Genomic DNA, 19,406 nt, shown 5'->3' on the forward strand with positions numbered 1-19,406 from the left:
TAAGGTAAAAAAAATAAGCTTGACCAAAAAAACCCGAAAGAGAACAGAGATTTTTTTTCTCAAAACTCCTGAAAGGTTTTTGTTGGTCCATCGAGTTGTTTTACACATGGACCACACACTACCTGGCACAGTCGGGTGGTCGGATTGAAAACATCTGAATTTACTTTTTAGGGGCTTTTATTTCTATCATGTTGAAGTCTAAAACATTCGTCAAGAAGACCCGTTCGGGTGGGGTGATGAAGGTGGTGCGTGAGCATTACCTGAGAGATGATATTTGGTGCGGGAGTGAAGTTTGCAGTGAATGCAAACAGGACTCGGTGGTGCTGCAGAGAGACGCCACTATTGAGAGCAGTTTGTGTCTTTATCCACATTATCTGATCCCTGACACCAATGTAGTCCTACATCAGGTAATTCCATACATCACATGAGAAGGCTGTGGGCATGTTCTCACGATAAAGTGTGGCTAGTCCTGCATATTTCTGACTATAACCTAGTATTCCATTAATTATCATCATAGTTCAGTTAATGTTTCTGTTAGAGATGTCTGGAATTATTATTATCATTCAAGATTTGTCAGATTAAACAGGATTTATGTGTAAGTAGTATGTCTGCAATTCATTTTGCATACTTTGAAGAGCAAGACAAGACAAGTTTATTTGTAAAGCACAATTCAACAACAAGGTGATTCAAAGTGCTTTACAGAGACATTACAACATCATCACATAGTAGAAAATAAAAAGCATGATTTATAATGTAAACAGAAAATAGACAAAAACAATAGTTCAAATTTGATCAAGTATTGAATCTAAGCTTAAAAGTAACAGTGGAGATTTGGAGCTTTATTCAAATGCAGCTGATAACAGGTGTGTCTTCAGCCTGGATTCAAATAAACTGAGTGTTTCAGCTTGCGCTTGCATTTGTGCACTTTTTTATTTGTTTTTTATACCTTACAGCAGATCTTGGCTCCCCACTCTTTCCTTCTAAAGTTAAAATTTGGTCCTGCAGATTGACGTGTTGGAGGATCCTGTGGTCCGTAACGTGATCATCCTTCAGACCGTGCTGCAGGAGCTGCGCCACCGAAGTGCACCGGTCTACAAACGCCTGAAGGACATCATCCATGCAAAAGAGAAACACTTCTACACCTTCACCAACGAGCACCACAGGTGAAAGCACACCGCTGCCGTTTTTTTGTTACTCCATACAACATGGAAATTATTAAACATTTTTACTTAAAAGATAAAATAAACATATAGTAATAATCCTAAAAATGGGGTCATGCAAATTATGGTAAATTTCATTGGAGTTCTGTATGATCACAAACTAAAACTAAAAAAATAAAAAAAATAAACTGTTAGGATAATGAGTACAGCAAGGTGAAAGAAATCACCATCGCTGACTGTACATAGGTTACAATTATATATTTTTTTTAGAGCATTTTATACAGCTTTATAAAATTATGGTATTCCCTAATTTTTATTATTTACTTAATAATAAATTGCATGGCATTGAAGACTAGGTAAGACAGAAACACTATTTTCAATCAATCAATCAATCAATCAATCAATCAATCAAAACTTTATTTATAATGTGCTTTAACATTCCATAAGGCAGTCAAAGTGCTGTACGGGTGATTAAAAATACAACAAATAAAACCATAAGATACAAATAAAAGCAACATCCCCAAAGATAAACAAAGATTTTGATTATTTTATATGTCCTGCACATATACTGAATTTAATATGAATGAATCTTTGAATCTTAACTGCAAATAGTACAATAATTGTATTTAGCCAAGAATTGTAAAGTGGAAAATCTTGAAAGTTTCTGATTTACTGAAAAATATGTGATGGGTTTGAAATTGATCTGTGTTTAAGATTATTTCTTTGGATGTCTGAAGTGATGATCAAATAAAAAATTCCACCCTTGTCGCTTAGTCTGTGATATCGCAAGCCAATTAACTCTGTTAATCCCGTCTTTATCTCCACCCATGACCATATCACGAAGCATTCACTGCTCATCAGGAACCGGTGCCACAAATGGCTTACCTCCTTTTTCAAGAGTTCGCTCAGATTACAAAGGCAATTGGAAAATCATTAAATTGAAATGTAGAATCTTAAGAAGCTGAGTCATTTAGTAATAATAGTGAAGAGACGTCAACCATGCTGTACAGAGTACTTTTTAAATACTTCAATGATCTATTTGTAACATTAATACTAAACAATATACAGGTTTGGGGCAAAGTACCTTGTCATATTATGCTTTTGTCTTATGACTGAAACCCTTCCTTATTTCATCAAGCCAAGTCTCTGTTAGACATATTACTAACGTATTGTTCTATTGAGAGCTTTATAAAATAAACAATAATTGTATTTCATATACTGTGAAGTATCAAGCAACAAATAGGACTGTGTTTCCTCAGTTTTTATCCACTTAAACGGAATTGATAAAAGAACAGGTATTGCAATGCCTTAAATTTATAAAAATGGTCTTTCATGATCGTTTTTCATGTATAAATGCTTTGCTTATGATTCTTTTTCTACAGAGAGACTTTCATTGAACGTGAACCGGGGGAGAGCGCCAATGACCGTAATGATCGTGCAATCCGCGTGGCAGTCAAGTGGTACAGCGAGCATCTGAAAACGTCCAAGTCAGACCCGGACAGTCTCAAAGTTGTTCTCCTCACCAACGATCAAGGGAACAAGCAGAAAGCAGAGGAGAGTGGCCTGGTGGTGTACAGATGTAATTAATCCATCTCTCAAAAAGAATCAGTATTATTTTGGACACAAGAATGGTTTCAGATGGCATTATCTGGATACTATGAATACTAATTAATAATCACAATTATTTATTCTCTAACATTCTAGTTGAGGAGTATGTCAGGGGTCTGATAGCAAACCCTGAGCTTGTTGACCGCCTGGCCTTGTCCAGCGATACTAAGGTAAGTATTTTAAACTAGTTATGGAGAAAAATGAATGCTATTTATTATATTTAAAGGGGGAGTGCGCTCACATTTTTGTATTATTTTTTTAACCTTTTTACACTGCTTGTTTTTCTTTGTTGTCTCTGGAACATCATTCCATATCCCCTTTCCTTTGCTTTGTTTTCCTTCATCCCTCAGAATGAAATCACAAGCAGTAAAGTGTTGTTCCCAGAGCACCTTCATCTCTCCAGGATCCAATCCGGAATTAAGAGTGGCTCCTTCCTCCAGGGCTCCTTCCGGGCCCGCAGGGACAACTATTTAGAGGCCACAGTCTTTGTCAAGGGAGAGGGGGAAGACAGCAAAGAGGTACGTGTAGATGTTTGTCTGTGAAGATGCAGTGCTCTAAAGATTGTAATTTGTTGTGAAATGCTATTATCTACATTTGCTGTTTGCAGTATCCCTGCAAACTAACTGACATTCAGACTGCATCCACATGTTAAAAGCTCTTTATTTGTCTTTTTTGGCTTGTTTAAAGGTTCTCATTCAGGGTCTTCAGAACCTTAACAGAGCATGTCACGAGGATGTGGTTGCTGTGCAGTTGTTGCCACGGAATCAGTGGGTGGCACCGTCCTCAGTCGTGCTGCAGGATGATGGTGCAGCGAAGGACGATAACGTGGATGAGGATGAGGAGGAGAATGCGGTAAATGTTAGGATGTTGGAAAGAAATTCAGCAGGATGGTTACTGGTGGAGATTAAGGGTATCTAGATTAGCAACAACCTGTGTGGTGACAATTTGCTGACCCACTAAAGCTGAATTAAAAAAAAAAAAGCAAACTTATATAACCCCCCTCTGAAAAATACTAGAAACATTAAATTTAAACATTTTTGAGTGTTGAAACCTGCTTTTGTTCCACTTATAAATCACAGTACTTTTAAATGCTGAGTCATTCCAGGTCTGAAAGTTAAAAGAACACATATGTTGCATTGGGTCATAACGGGATAATGACCTTCATGTTCTTGTGTGCCTGAATAGTTGAGGATATTATCAACGGAAGCAGCCAGAAAACCAACAGGAAAGATTGTGGGAATCATTAAAAGGAACTGGAGGCCATTCTGTGGCATGCTGAATGTCTCCCAAATCAAAGAAGTAAGTTTAGACTGCTGCATGTCCTTGGCCTAGAAATATAAAACTAAAAATAAGTGATTAAGTTAGCTCCATTATCTATGTACGTTATACTGTCAAGCTGTCTGACATTGACATGTTTCTTATCATCACCCCTGGCACTCTTTTCTTCCATTTTTTGTTCAGTCTACCCGCCACCTTTTCACCCCAGCTGACCGCCGTATCCCACGAATTCGCATTGAAACACGACAGTCCTCCACACTTGCGGGTCAGAGGATCATGGTGACCATTGACGGCTGGCCCAAAGACTCCAGATATCCAAATGTGAGTTGAAATCTTATTTAAATTTTAAAGTGACTTATCAATAAACATAAATGTTTGTTTATTCTACATGTATGCTCTTATTGTTTTTCTGGTCCACTTCCAATAGGGGCACTTTGTCCGCAGTCTGGGAAAGGCAGGGGAAAAGGACACAGAGGAAGAGGTGCTCTTACTGGAGCATGATGTTCCACATCAGGCCTTCTCTCAGGCTGTGCTCAGTTTTCTCCCAAAGATGCCATGGGCCATCACACCAGAGGTAACTTTTCTTCAGAGACACTGACAACTAGCCTGGTCCTGTTGTCCAATTGTGAAGGAGTCTGTATGTAAATGATCATGCACATGTGTTACACAGGACATGGCGAAGAGAGAGGACCTGAGGCATTTGACTGTGTGCAGTGTGGACCCTCCAGGATGCACTGACATAGATGATGCCCTGCACTGCAGAGAGCTAGAAAATGGAAACTTTGAGGTTCAGCTATTTTTCATATACTATCAGGATCATGAGTATTTGTTTTGTGTGTATATTACACGTAAATCTCTCTGCATGCCGCCTGATTTCTGTAGGTCGGGGTCCACATTGCAGACGTCAGTCACTTCATCAGACCTGGCAATGCACTGGACCAAGAAGCTGCTAATCGTGGTACAACTGTGTACTTGTGTGGCAAAGTAAGAACATCAGACTCAAGTATTTACTATTAAATCCACAGTGTCAGTTCTGCCTCTAATATCTATGGTACTGCAAAGTATTTTAAGGACTAGTGTTTATATGAAAACAAAAAAGTATTTTTGTAAAATAATAGATGAATATCTTATCCCTAAATGTATGTCTTCTGAAATTCTAGCAAGCTTTGTTCACTTAGCTATTCAGTCATTTTTCTTTCCTAAGATACGTAGTAGTCACTTCTTCATCTGTTAAAAATCACTGTCCCTCAATATGTACGAACTGTTTATTGTTGTGTCCAACAGAGGATAGACATGGTTCCTGAGCTGCTCAGCTCCAATCTTTGTTCTCTGCGCTCCAATGTGGAAAGGTGAGGCCTGAAGGTTCATATGCTCAACAGTTAACCTTTTGAGTTCCTCTGAATTAACACTTGGATACAATTTCTTGTTTGTTCTTTGAAGTTGTTTTTGAAACTTACTGTAACCGTTCGTCTCTATTTCTGTTTTGTCTACTTTCTTATTAGGTTGGCTTTTTCGTGTATTTGGGAAGTGAACCAAAAGGCGGAAATACTTAAAACTCGTTTCACAAAAAGTGTTATAAACTCCAAGGTAAAGCCCCCCCACACAAAGCACAAAAATGAATTATCTTACATATTTTTGCTGTATCCATATTAAATGACACGCCTTTTATTTATGATTTTGAATGAAACAATACTACACTGTCAGGGTATTTTAAGCATGTTTTATTAGTCCTTTCACTCTTCTTTCTGCTGTTGGATTTGGTTCAGGCATCTATGACTTATGCCGAGGCCCAGATGAGGATTGATGACACTGGCAAGAATGATGATATCACCAAGAGCTTGCGAGGTCTCAACAAACTGGCCAAAATCCTCAAGAGGAAGAGGATAGAGAAGGGGTAAAGTATATGATTCAGAAAATGTTGTATGGTACATGCGAATTCTGTGAATTCTGGAAAGCAGTTAACAGCTAGGAGGGCAAAAACATCAGGACAGCTGTTGAAATTGATTCATTTTATAATGTAAAATGAGTGTACGTGACAGGTTTCTGTTTTGTGTCACATTTAAATATCCTTTAGGGCATTGACGCTGTCATCATTAGAGGTTCGGTTCCACATCGACAGTGAAACCCACGACCCCATTGACCTTCAGACCAAAGAACTCATGTGGGTAACATCCAAAAGAGGCATTCAGATGAATCCTTCACCTTGCAAGACCATCCCTCTCTCTAAATCTTTTAAGTGCATGTGTTGTATTGTTAATATTATTATTATTGTTGTTGTTATTATTTCCCAGGGAGACGAACTCCATGGTGGAGGAGTTTATGTTACTGGCAAATATATCGGTTGCACAGAAGATTTATGAAGAATTTTCAGAGTGTGCTATGCTCAGGAAACATCCGGCACCTCCTCCATCTAACTATGACATCTTGCTCAAGGCTGCAAAGTCCAAGGTGAGTGCAGCCAGACAATCTTTGAGCTAACCATATCAGCCTTAGTTTTGGGGACATTTAGTGCTCTTTGTCTATGTTTACAGGATATTAAATGTGAAACAAAAACTATGATCAAAGATCACCTGACCTGTTTATCAGTCAGCCTCGGTATCACTCCCTGCAGCCCATCAAATAAACTGCTAAATCTGTGGACATGTAAAAATGCATTGCTCTAGTATTCTGTTTAAACATTTTTTCCATATCTTATCAGGATGTGGATATTCACATTGATTCAGCCAAAGCCCTGGCTGACTCCCTCGATGTAGCCAAAGTGGACAGCTTCCCGTACTTTAACACACTTCTGCGTATCTTGGCCACTCGCTGCATGATGCAGGCAGTATATTTCTGCTCGGGCATGGACAACGATTTCCACCATTATGGTCTCGCCTCCCCCATTTATACGCACTTCACATCACCCATTAGAAGGTACCAAAAACAAATGCTCTTGTCTAAATATGTTGAATCTGTCATTTATTTATTTAGACAAAGATATGTGATCTTTGACCACCGTGTTGCTTTTTAACTTACTTTTATAATCATTATTCCTCTTTATCACTCACCCCCCCTACCCCGTTGTATATCTGCACAGGTATGCAGATATCATTGTGCACCGCCTGCTGGCGGTGGCAGTAGGAGCTGACGTCACCTACCCAGATTTGATGGACAAACAAAAGCAGGCAACCCTTTCCACCAACCTCAACTACAGACACAAAATGTCTCAGTATGCACAGAGGGCATCTGTGGCCTTCCATACACAGGTAACATACTTGGAGACACTTCTTTTTGTTGCAGTCTTCATGGTAAATTTAAAAATAGATGTATTCAGCAAAAAAAAGGCATTTATTGAACATTATTTTGCCCTTGTCATTACTATTTTTATTAATAAAAATACTGTTTTAGAGCAGACACATTTGGATTTTTTTTTTTTACTGGCAGTTAAGTGTAAAAAGTTCTGTAACCCTGAAAACGAATGTTCTTGTGCAGTTGTTCTTTAAGAGCCGAGGCATACTCAACGAAGAAGGATACGTTCTGTTCGTGAGGAAAAATGCACTCATCGTACTGATTCCGAGGTTCGGTCTGGAGGGAACGGTCTTCTTTGATGGCAAAGACAAAGTGGCTCCTAAACTTGTTTTTGATGAAGAGGTAAAAACAGTTCTTTTTAATAAAACACTGAAGTAATTAATTTGCATTTCATGAATTTATTTACATAGTTTAAATTTTTTCTTTTGTACATGAATAGGGTCCCACTCTGAAGGTGGAGCAGCACACGTTCCACATATTTGACAAGGTGAAGGTCACCATCAGCTTGGATGACTCCAACATTCAACACCAGAAGATCCGCATGGCTCTAACTGAACCTGTGGTAAGAACCGACTTAAAATGAAAAAGCCTAGTTCAGACGTATTTCTTTCTTCACATTTCTTTTGGTGTAAAATATGCAGTATTTGACTGATTTCTAGATCCCTGGTGTGAGTGTTCCTGCCCCTGATGCTGAACCACAGGCCAAGAAACCAAAACTGGACCGCTGACTCAGAGTGCCACAGTCTAAAGAACCATTTTAGACTATTTGATACATTTGTTAATGTCTGTTGAAATTATTTTACTACATCAGCTGCGGTAGTTTCACCACTTTTCTCTTATGGTTATTTTATTCATTGAAATGTTTGTTGGTTCACCGACATGGACATTTGCTAGTGACTGAGCTATGAATGTAGTGTTAAGTCTGTGACAGTCATTAAATATTTTTACCTCCTGAACCTGTAGTGTTTCTCATTCCTCCATGTTATTTTGGTCAAATGTGAGTGGCGCAAAGTTGATCCAAAATGATAAGAAATTGGACTAATAATGAGCCTACAACACTGAACCAGAGAAGTGGGTATAGAGCGGCCATGTCTTATCCCGGACCACATTAGTAACATGGATAGTTGTCAAAGGGCCAGGTGCACAGCAAATGGCAGACTATCTTGAAGGTTTTAGAAATAATTGTTCATAATTGCCTCTGTATTTAACAGTTTACAATGGTAATGATTTTTTTTTTTAAATCAAGGTTTAGCAGACACTTGACTCACATCTGCCTTCATGCCACATAGAAAAAATTAATAAAATGGTTTGTCTGCATTTGACAAACATACTGCTCAAAAAAATAAAAGGGAACACTTGAACAATTCATTGTAACTCCAAGTCAATCACAATTTTGAGTGCGACTCCAAATCCCGACCTAAATTTAATTTTCATTAATCATTTTTGCACGATTTAGTTGTCAGCACATTCAACTATGTAAAGAACAAAGTATTTAATAAGAATATTTCATTCATTGAGATCTGGGAAGTCTTGTTTTTGTTCTGCCTTTATTTTTGAGCTGTGTATTTTTGCTTCACTTCCATCTTAAGTTTTCATTTTCTTGAACATTAACTGTTTTAAGTAATAACTTAATTTGAGAGACTTTGATACAGTGGGTAGATGTCATCTTAGTACTAACAAAATAAAGATGTATTGTGGGACATGACATTAGTTCATGAATTTTTCTAAACTAGTACAGAATTTTTTGTAAGTCCATAATTATCCTGCAAGCCAGAAGAAAAAGGAAAAGGGTGCCAGATTTGCCCCGCAGGCCTTGAGTTTGACATGTCTGGAATAGAGAATGGATGGCTTCAGTTGACAGGGATGTTAACAAATTATGACCTCAATATGGTTTGTGGACCAAGCTACAAATATTATGAAAAGAAACATGGTGCAAAACAATGCAAGAAAAAAAAGTTTTACTTGTTTAATAAAAAAATAAGTAAAAAGTCAAATGAATAGCATAGATAGTGGTCTTGTTTGTATGCAGAGAAATGGGTTTAATTTAAGTTAAAAAAAGACAATTCAGTTCATTATTGCCAATTTCCTTTACATTGAGGTGGAATATTTATTACAACAATACAAATATGGTTCACAAGTATCCTAATTTTGAAAAAAAGAACCATTATGCAAAATGATATGAACAAGAAAAAGGTGTTATAAAAATATGATAAAACCTTTTATAAAAAACACAGTACAGAGTCGATGGCATGTTAAACTCAGCATCCGGGAGGTTGATCATGTCAACACCAAACAGAACTGAAATGCACCAAAACAATCAATACAGCATTCAAGAAAGTTATTGTTGTGCAAGTTTGATACAGATCTGAGTTTTTTTGTACTTTTAATTACACCAGTGTACTGGATACAAAAGTATTGCTGATGAAGAATTATACATTTCAGTGTCTTACAGTACGGCTCAGTGTACAGGTGAAACTTCCCATTTGATAAAATAAACGGTAACAGATCATTAAAGTGGTATAATCAAAGGAAAAAAAAAATTCTATGCACACAAACTTTACCAGCTGACCCTGTTCAGTCTCAAAACTCATTAAATACTTCAAGCATTGTATAAAACTTATTTTTGTTGCATTTGATTGCAAAATAATCATCTTTAGCTTCCACTGGAAGAGGTGTCCCTTTTTAATGCATTAATCAGGAACAGAATTGAGGATAAAATACCTGGAAAATAAAAAGAAGTCTTAGTCAGTATTAAGATTACTTCAGAGTGGATTATGTTGTTAGTAAAACCTCAAAAAGCTGCATTTTGATAAACTGTTAGGGATTGTTCTTCACAAAACTAAAATCAGATTTCAGACTGCTGCCGTAAGCATTCTTACTGTGGTCTGAAGTAGCAGTAAAATTATGTAAATTAGTCTCGTACAAACCAAGGTGAAGACTGACTAGGGTATACCTAACAAAGCGATCAGGGAGTGTATAACCTTCAGGTCCTAAATCAATGAAAATCTTTAGCGTTACAAGCCCTCACCAAAACCACCTTAATCTGCTTCCCTCGACTGTGATTGCAAGACAGTTCAGAAAAGTACACGCCAAATGTCCCTTGGGTCAAAGTGCAGCATAAACTTACTCGTCTAAACTGAATAATTAGTCCCAAGTCTGTGATTGGATGTTAAAGGTTGACGTTACCTTAATCTTAGTGTTTCGAGTTATGGGAAAGACGTCTTCTACCGGGTTGGAGCTGAGAAACTCTTTGGTCTGATTTTCTGAGCTGAGGCCATCAATGAGGCTGGCAGCACCCGCTGAAGTCGTGTTATAACCACTATCCACCTAAATATACACAAATAGAAGCAAGTCATGAATATCCAATATCTAGTTAAAGAAAAAAAACATACTAAATAGCCATTGAGAAGGCTGTGTTTTAGTTGTGCTGTGGTGTCGTTTTCTTACTAACCTGCATGCTGGAATCATAGCGGATGCTGCTCCCTTCTGCCAGAAGAGACATGTGATAGCTTTCTGTGGCTGACACATTGCCCATCCGAGAGCTGGTCAGCCGTCCTGAGGATGCTCCACTTTCTTCCTCCTCATCCTCCAGCCTTTTTTCCACCCCCGTCTCCTTGCCCTCCTCCATTTTTTCAGGTTCCATAGGATCAAAAGTAACTCTTTCAGCCGTTGTATGGTGAGTGTCCCGGCCCAGTGGCGATGATGGATCAAGGTCCATAGATGGGAGAGAAGATGAGGGGGAAGTGGAAGCGGGGCATTCTTCGACCTCCTGATTGTCTTGGTGTTTTGGGTAAAGGATTGGGGAGATAAGGGGAGGTGAAGCCCAGCAGCGAACTCTGGGTCTGGGTTTGGGTCTGGAGGAGTGCTGGGTCTCATTTTTGTAATGGAGCTGGTGTGGGGAGCAGCTCCGAATGGGAGAGCAGCCTTCAACAAATGGACTCTCATTGCTGGAAGTGAATGGGTCCAGCGGAGCACCATATGGAGTCACATTGCTTGGCTGCTTTATTTCAGCTGAAAGAGGAACACCGAAGCAAATTAAAGAGAAAACACAGTCAATGTAAAACACAGGACCGTTTAAAATGACATTTTGAGCAAGTTACAGATCAAATGATCTACCTGAGCCTACAGGAGTGCGTACAACTTGGGCAAAAATAGGAGAAATTGTAGGGGAGACTTTGCCGGCAGGAGATGACCTATCAGGGAACAGAGGACTGCCGATGCTGCCGAGGCTGCAGTCCCTGAAGCAGCCTTGTTGGATGGGACTAGAAGAGAAGTGACCCTATGAAAAAGAAAATATCATTTTTTGTTTTTGTCTTTTTTCTTGGAAGGAAAAAAAAAACCTCCAGAAAGATAGACAGTTGTGAAGTTCAAATATACTAGACTAAAATCTAACTTTAATATTTTTTCCAAATAACATGATAAGAAAATTGCTTTCACACATCTACTTAGTACTTGCTTTCATGGTAAAAACGTGATCCTTCATCTGGTGCTCTAAGACATTCAGCTCCAAATGTTTAACAAACCCGTTATTTGTTTAAAAACTTACTGTAGAGGGAGTCAAGGCCGACATGCCGCAGGACAAAGGTGAGGAAAAGACTGAAGAAACTGGTTCTTGCTGACAGCGTTCTACTGTTGCTGGAGCTCCATCTCTGCTGGAAGAGGACCTCTCCTGTCTGGCATGAACTCTCTCTGGGCTCGGTGGGGCAGAGCTGTCTGAGCCGCTGTAACTTGCCTGGCCATCAAGGAAGAGTTTCCGTCTCAAGGAGGATGAACTAAGGCTCTCCGGCACAGCTTCGTATGCCTCGCCGTAGCAGTAATAGTCCCCTGAGAAAGACAGACATAGTGACTTAATAAAATACTGTTGCCATAACAAATTCTGACTTTATCTCACATTGAAATTCAATAAAAACTTACCTAGTATTTTTTCCAAATCAAAAGCTAAAGGCAGTGAAAGGGTTGTCTGGCAAGAAACTGTAAATTAAACAAAAATAGCTATTAGATACATGGGTTTTGGATATAAAATGCAGAGAGTCAGATCAACCTTTAAATCCCCTCCTCAAATACCATCTAGATGCAGGACTTGTAAGTGGATTTTTTCCCCCCATTTTTACAGAAGTTGTGTCTATTATGATACAACAGCTGACAGCAAACTACTGTAAATGAGATGATGTGAAGACCAAATAATTTTATTCAGCAACAAAGGTGTTCTGGTTTTGCTTACTGCATGTTTTCTGCAGGACAGGAGTAGACCTTGAGACATTAGTTCGAACTTCAGAACAATAGAAATATTTATAGAAAAAGTGTACTTTCTTTCTTTTCAAACACTTCAAGGTCTTAAAATTAAACACATACAAAGACATCAGCAATGACTTTGTTTACGTCTACAAAAACCATACGAGTTCAAGAACAAAGACCAACAACTTTCAATTCTCTAATAATAATGAATCCCCAAAGGGAAATGAATCAAGCATAGTGGTGGAGAGGTGATAGTCTAAGCTTGTGCTGCAGCCACAGGACCAATGCTCCTTACAGTTATAGACTTAACCATCTACTTCTATGTAAGTATCCTTGTGTCACATACGAGACCAGCTGTCTGATAGCTAAAGCTCAGTCAATACTGACATGCAACAACAATGGCTCAAAGTGCACCAGCAAATCTATAATAGCCCTAAAAAAACTACTAAAAAACATTGATGTGCTGCAATCGCCTAAAACCACAATTCCTTTGCAACATTGAAACTCTAATGATTATGATTGAAGCAGTCATTGCAACAGTGAATATTAATATCAATACAGCACTGTAACCATATTTTATCTTGAAATAGCTTTGTTAAATAAATACCGTAACTGACGAAATACTCAATGCACTGCTGTTTTTTTTTTAAATCTGAGGCTATTTCTCATTTCTAATACCTTATGAGGACCAGATGGCGTTTTATTGTGTTTTCACACATACAACCAAAGCTTAAATTTAATAAAGGGGAGTTCAGTCTTTTTCAAAGGACGTTTGTTAAACAATTGCCAACCTGAGCTTTTTTCTGCCTCTTCTTTTGTTGCAGACAAAGGACCTGCAAGTCAAAAAAGATATATATATATATTTATATACACTCATTGTTTAATGGTCATGCAATCTTACAATCTACAAAGCTGGTTTACATGGAATGTACAAATGAAAATCAATACAAACTGACTTTTCTTAGAAATTTGAGGGGCTCTTCGGCTTTCTGGTGCTGCCCAAGGGGAGGGCACAATGGTTGCTTTGGTGAAAAACTTTATTGGAAGAAACAGAAGATTAAATTACAAAAAAATCAAAGTTACAAGTTGAAGATAACTTTTCTACAATTATGCAACAACACAGACTGGATTTGAATGCCATACCTGGTCAATCGCATTCTGACGTTTTTCCTCAATGTCAGAATCCATCCTGAAATACAGCAGAATGGTGTATTATCATAATTTAAATATAATACAACATTAAGTTCACCCCACTTACTTAAAACAGCCTGAGTTAAGTCAGCTAATTGTATTTATTCCTTGAAGAATTTATCTTTTGTTATTTATATTATGTAGGATATATGTCTTAACTTGACATCTGTTATTCAGTGCATACCTTGTCTGACTGAGATAAAAAGACTGTCGCTGTATTTCCTCTTGGTCAATGTGTACTGGTAGTAGACTGGCCATTTCATCAATAGACCAGTTAAACTTAGGTGGAGTCTAGGAAAGAGACAGATTAAGAGAATGCTTATGATCGTTAGAAAACAAATTCAAATCATATTTCAAGTCAGTATGGTATGGTACGTAAAGTACATGGTCTTATATGCAAGATGGTATGTGTAGGGTGTGTTTAAACTTACAGCTCTACAAGGCTTGGATTTGAAGACAGATGGGCTGGGAACCAGAGGTTCGTGCAGGTGGTGGTAATCATTAGGACTCTCAAAAGGATTTCTTATGGATGGTTTGCCCGGAGTCTCTGGAGTAATCTGCAGCTCCACCTGGTCCCCCATCTTAGCTGACAAAAACAAATATTTCTGTCAAAATAAAAAGAAAGAAACACTGAAAACAGGAAAGTATCAAGCATAATCAATTAAAACGGCTGTCCCCGTTTCGATATCAGGCTGTATATTTTAAATCGGTGCGTAAGTTACATTAGTTTCCTTGTTTCTATAGCGCTGACTTCGACGCAAGCAAGCGAAAAGGATGGAAAATAATAATGCTACGTTAAATAATGATTACTCAAACATGAAATATACACTTCGCCATCGTTACTTACAACTGTTAATAGGCAGGGACTTGGACCGGTGACTCAAAAACAAATGTTATAGGAGAATCAGCAGCAAAAGACTGAGGGACGATTCAAACGGTGATTTCAATTTGGTGTTCCGCGCCGTCAGCCAATAGAAACCCGCGGTGCTTGTGTCGTCACTTCCGCCGCCAGGTTCGAGCAGGGACACTGGAGCAGCGTAGCTCATGTCAGTGTTCATCTCTGTGCATGGGATTATATGGAAAATTAATACTACATATTGAGTGTCTGACTGAATGGCTGTGATATTGCTTATCACAAAATTATTATAGTGGTGTCAGAAAGTTATTTTAAGTCTTCATTGTTTTGGAAACCAGCTAGGAAGCTTCGGCTAACGATAGCTGTCTACTGCGATGGCAAGTGCAGCAAATACAAACCTCAACGCTGTCCGGGAGACCATGGACGGTAAACTATTACTCATTATCATGCAGATGATGGCGTATTTGTGAAAGGCTCGTTTATAAATAAACTTGACTTGTGACTGTCGTGTCATGTGATGGAAAATGATCTTGTCATCATCCTCCACCAGTTCTGCTGGAGATTTCCAGGTTGCTGAACACTGGTTTGGACATGGAGTCTCTGTCTATATGTGTGAGACTGTGTGAGCAAGGCATCAACCCTGAAGCCCTGTCTTCAGTCATCAAAGAGCTGCGGAAGGCTTCTGAATCACTCAAGGTACAATAACAAGCCACCCTTTTTTCATAGAGTTGAAGAGAATGTCTTGTTTACCATTATCTGACTGCACGTTTACCTGGTGTAATAAAAACAACAAAAAAGTGTTTTTCAAACACTTTTGCAAAACACTATACTACGCTATACTTTTAAATTTTAAATTTTTTAATTTGTATGTGTGTTTGTCTTTTTTTAAATGGACCCTGAGTCTATTAATAAAGTATTCATAATAATAAATAACAATTTGAGGATTTCCAAATTTTATGTGGAGATGTGCCTTTTCATTTGATCATTTTCTTTTTTTTATACTCTTTTTATTGGTTTTTCAATTTCATGGGTACGAACATTAGAACAGAACAAAACGAGACACAACAAAACATAAAAATAAAATAAAAACCACCCCAAACCAACAGTAAGCGCTGCGCAGTACGTATGGATAAAATGAATAAATAAATAAATAGTTAAATTAAGAGATACGAGATAGAGAAACGAAGAGCACATACATCGAATAAGTAAAAGAAAGAAGAGGCAGTCCTCATCCTTCAGGGGCAAAAGCTGAGTTAAGGCTTCTCTAAGAAGGAGTGCAATGATTCCCAGATCCTCCAAAACGTATCCGATTTGTGATAAGGTCATGAGTCAACTTCTCCAGAGGAATAAGAGCAGAAATCTGTGATATCCACATGTCGACTGTAGGGACCGCAGCCAGATACATTTTTTAGCCAGGAACAAAAGAATTGTCAACAGAGATTCGGTGTCCGTGTCCAAAAAATTGTCTGGAGCATCATGGTTAAGTAAAAAGAAAGGAGTCAGCAAGAGCTGAAGACCAGTGACCTCCTGTATTACAGAGTGAACCCTCTTCCCATTTGATCATTTTCTAATAGAATGTGTAATTTAATACGTCATGCATGTTTTGTTGATTTTGAGTCACTTGTCCAGATGTTAGCCCTATGTCTCTTCACCACTACTGAAAATTATGAATTGATGCAGTGTAAGGTGAGAGGCCTGCAGCTATTAATATTTTCATGTTAATCGAGATAATGCATGAAAATAGAAACATGTCAATGTTGTCATGTGAGTAGGAGGGTAGGCATGATTACCGTAATCAATTATTGATAGCCATCAACAGTTTTGTTGATTATGTGAAATTTGATCTACTTAATGTGGTTATATTGTATGGTAGGCTTTGTCTTGACGCAATGTACTGGATTTAACTGGGCCAGCAGCCCCTACAGAGTTAACTGGGGTTAACACCCATGTCATAGACAGAGAATGATACCCACCCAAAGTAAAGGAATTCAAGGCCACGTCATGGCATTTATTACGTTGATTTCCATAATACACAATAATTTACTACTTGGCTAGAGTAGGATATGTCTATGCTACATAACTGTCTCTTACACTGAATATATCTTCAGCATATTTAGAAAGGCAATTTTTCTCTGTAAATTTTCTGTTTTTTTTAATATGTTTACTCAGTTGAAACTGTGTCATCCACCCCCATGTTTCTATTGCAATTAGGCACTTGTCACAAGTATGCGTTTTCTAAACTAACAAAGAGATAATACAGATTTAAGACTGAAGTGGGACTGGCAGTGGAAAGAGGCAAGACAGTCATACAGTGAGGTTGTCCAGCATAGAGGGGAGCACCAATGCTCCTCTCATCTATGCTCCCTGCACCTGCAAACATCCAAGCCTTTTTTTTTCTCAGCATAATTCTTTGGGGGAGGAATATTCTGTACATTGAACCCCGAACCATTGGATTTCAGTAATACTGATTGATGAAAAATAAATGCAAAGAGGCCAATAAGCGTTTTATTTGAGAGTAAAATTTCATCCGTCTGCGACTGCTAGATATGAACCAACTTATACACACACACACACACACACACACACACATATATATATATATATATATATATATATATATATATATACATACATACACACACATACTGGGGCATTGATATTGTACATGTTGATATTGCATAGATGATAAAAGAATTAGAATTTCCTGTTAAAGTTTCAGAAATCAATATAATTTGTAATAACAGAATGAATGCTTTAGCCGTCAGGTAATTTACCTCTGCCTTTTTTCAGTAAGCAATCCTTTTACAAATATTTTTACTTGATTCATGTTTATTAATGTAATGAACTACATTTTAAGACCTAATGCATTTGTGCTAAGAAAATGTAGCTCTCTGGTCATTTACCCCAGGCTGGTTTGTAGATATGTGATTAACTTCAACAGGTGACTTACTACATTAATATTAGCCCCCACATATACACACTTCTGTTTAATTGATAATGTATGCAAATTAGGCATTCTTAATCATTTGTCACTAATCATTAATCATCTTTGGTATCTTCTCTGTCATTTGAAAAGAGTGACACCTCCTTTTTGCTCCAATCAGAGTTTAAGTTGTGAGTTGAGCATGCCGATTATCTTGTTGATGATCACAAGGAAACATTCAGAAAACATTTGAGCCCAGTTGGCGACAGAAAAACAAACTCTCAAACACCAGTTTTTCAATATTCGGAGGGATGATTTTCAAATAGCATTTTTATTTTCTTCACATGCAGATATTCCTACAGTACATTTCCATCCATGACATTTTTACTCACTTTAGAAGAATTATTATACCCTTCAAATGTGTGGTCTATGGTTTTCACTTGTATCCTTTTTTTGCAATTTGTTACAAAGTTAATTACAAAGTGTTTGTAGCCCGCCATATTCAACATTGTTTCCCTGTAATTCGTTTTCATGCACACATACACCTAGACATCAGTGACATCTAGGATGAAATGCAAGTTGCTTGTCTGTCAAAAGCAACTTGGACTTTACTATCTTGTACAAAGCTACTCTGGGATGCCGTGGGCTGGGATTAAACTGCTTACTTTGTAATTAATGAATGAATACTATGCCATCCAGATTCGAACAATTTGTCAGGATCTTTTATAGCTAATTTGTATATATATACATTTTCTTCCAGGTCTCTGAGAATTGCACAAACTGAAGATGGAATCAGATCACCTTGGTTTAGGACCTTTTTAATTGGATACCTCCCCGTTTCCAGATCAGTACCTGCAACTGGTTGTCTACCCCAACCTGATTTATTTTGGTACTCTGTCCTTGTTGACTAATGTGTTGTCCTTCTCCATGGTGTTTCTTGTGTTTTGGTTTTTGTAAAGTAGTACCAAGTGTTACTTTATGTGTACATTTTTTAATTGTGTTTTCAGATGGGTATAATTTGTCATGATTGTTTTGTCTGCCATTTTTCATAATTTTGTGTGACTGTGATGAATGGAAGAGGCCGAATAAAATTGTTGCTGTAAGCAACCACAAGGTGGTGATGTGTCTTTCTTATTGCAATCGGAGGTACATGTCCTCATTTGGTAAAGTTACAGCTTCTTTAAAAAAAAAAAAAAAAAAATGTTCCCTTGTATTAACAAATTAAATGGTTTAATCAGATTCTTTGTAAATCTATTTTCCCTGATTTGCTCTTTTGTTTTCTTTAATTTTAGAATGACCGGTTCCCCCCCTCCGTACTCATATCATTTTACACACCTTATTTGGAATAGATTTTTCAGAAGGATTTTACAAAGGAAACTATCTTTCCTGTCAGACTAGGTGAAAGGGACAACAGACTGGTAGAACATTTCACAATACAATACAAAAATAGACAATGGAGGAGTGATCGCATCCACAGCCAACAACATACTTCACAACAAAGAAGACACGAGCAAAGGTCATTCTTTACAGCAGGATGTCCTGTTGATCTGAAATCCGTGCTCCTTTATGTCTGCACTCTTACCACAGAAAGTATTTGAGATATATTGCTAACTTGACAAAAAAAAATTAAAAATATGCCTTTGATCTAGTAATAAAGGCTCTATATGACACTTCTAGCCACAAAGCATTGTTTTGTTTCTCCACTGTCTTTAAAATAACACTATTCATCTTCCAGACGGGGGGAAAATGCTGAGAGCACAGAACATTTCTCCACAGGCCAATATATGCGCTAGAAGCGACCTCTTATCCACACACTTGCACACACACACGCTTATATCTGGAGTGTGTGTGTGAGTGTGTGTGTGTG

At 37.8% G+C, this 19,406-nt stretch overlaps 3 protein-coding genes across 4 annotated transcripts; 2 read left to right on the forward strand and 1 right to left on the reverse strand.

Moving 5' to 3' along the window:
* Window positions 1–63: 63 nt before the first annotated feature.
* On the forward strand, window positions 64–8,290 carry dis3 (DIS3 exosome endoribonuclease and 3'-5' exoribonuclease). The gene is made up of 21 exons (XM_061744661.1): window positions 64–407; window positions 1,006–1,163; window positions 2,543–2,739; window positions 2,865–2,938; window positions 3,119–3,286; window positions 3,456–3,620; window positions 3,954–4,067; window positions 4,230–4,367; window positions 4,474–4,620; window positions 4,717–4,833; window positions 4,929–5,030; window positions 5,331–5,395; window positions 5,549–5,633; window positions 5,813–5,940; window positions 6,121–6,207; window positions 6,338–6,494; window positions 6,745–6,959; window positions 7,123–7,291; window positions 7,518–7,676; window positions 7,774–7,896; window positions 7,994–8,290. Exons 1-21 carry the CDS (start codon window positions 189–191, stop codon window positions 8,060–8,062), a joined length of 2,856 nt encoding a protein of 951 aa, XP_061600645.1. The 5' UTR covers window positions 64–188; the 3' UTR covers window positions 8,063–8,290.
* A 1,087-nt stretch (window positions 8,291–9,377) lies between these two features.
* On the reverse strand, window positions 9,378–14,724 carry bora (bora aurora kinase A activator). Of its 2 annotated transcripts, none has more exons than XM_061744758.1 (12): window positions 14,608–14,724; window positions 14,192–14,365; window positions 13,945–14,051; window positions 13,713–13,758; window positions 13,526–13,604; window positions 13,361–13,402; window positions 12,249–12,305; window positions 11,881–12,158; window positions 11,451–11,613; window positions 10,786–11,345; window positions 10,521–10,661; window positions 9,378–10,055 (listed from the first exon to the last, which is right to left on the reverse strand). In XM_061744758.1, exons 2-12 carry the CDS (start codon window positions 14,339–14,341, stop codon window positions 10,029–10,031), a joined length of 1,650 nt encoding a protein of 549 aa, XP_061600742.1. In that variant the 5' UTR covers window positions 14,342–14,365; window positions 14,608–14,724; the 3' UTR covers window positions 9,378–10,028. The 2 variants fall into 2 exon arrangements, with proteins under 2 accessions (XP_061600742.1, XP_061600741.1); XM_061744757.1 differs by having other exon boundaries at window positions 14,192–14,346; window positions 14,608–14,712.
* A 35-nt stretch (window positions 14,725–14,759) lies between these two features.
* Window positions 14,760–18,651, forward strand: mzt1 (mitotic spindle organizing protein 1). The gene is made up of 3 exons (XM_061744759.1): window positions 14,760–15,042; window positions 15,167–15,312; window positions 18,300–18,651. Exons 1-3 carry the CDS (start codon window positions 14,991–14,993, stop codon window positions 18,321–18,323), a joined length of 222 nt encoding a protein of 73 aa, XP_061600743.1. The 5' UTR covers window positions 14,760–14,990; the 3' UTR covers window positions 18,324–18,651.
* The last annotated feature ends 755 nt before the right edge of the window (window positions 18,652–19,406 follow it).

Source organism: Cololabis saira, chromosome 17 (genome assembly GCF_033807715.1).
Source record: "Cololabis saira isolate AMF1-May2022 chromosome 17, fColSai1.1, whole genome shotgun sequence".
Classification (NCBI taxonomy): domain Eukaryota; kingdom Metazoa; phylum Chordata; class Actinopteri; order Beloniformes; family Belonidae; genus Cololabis; species Cololabis saira.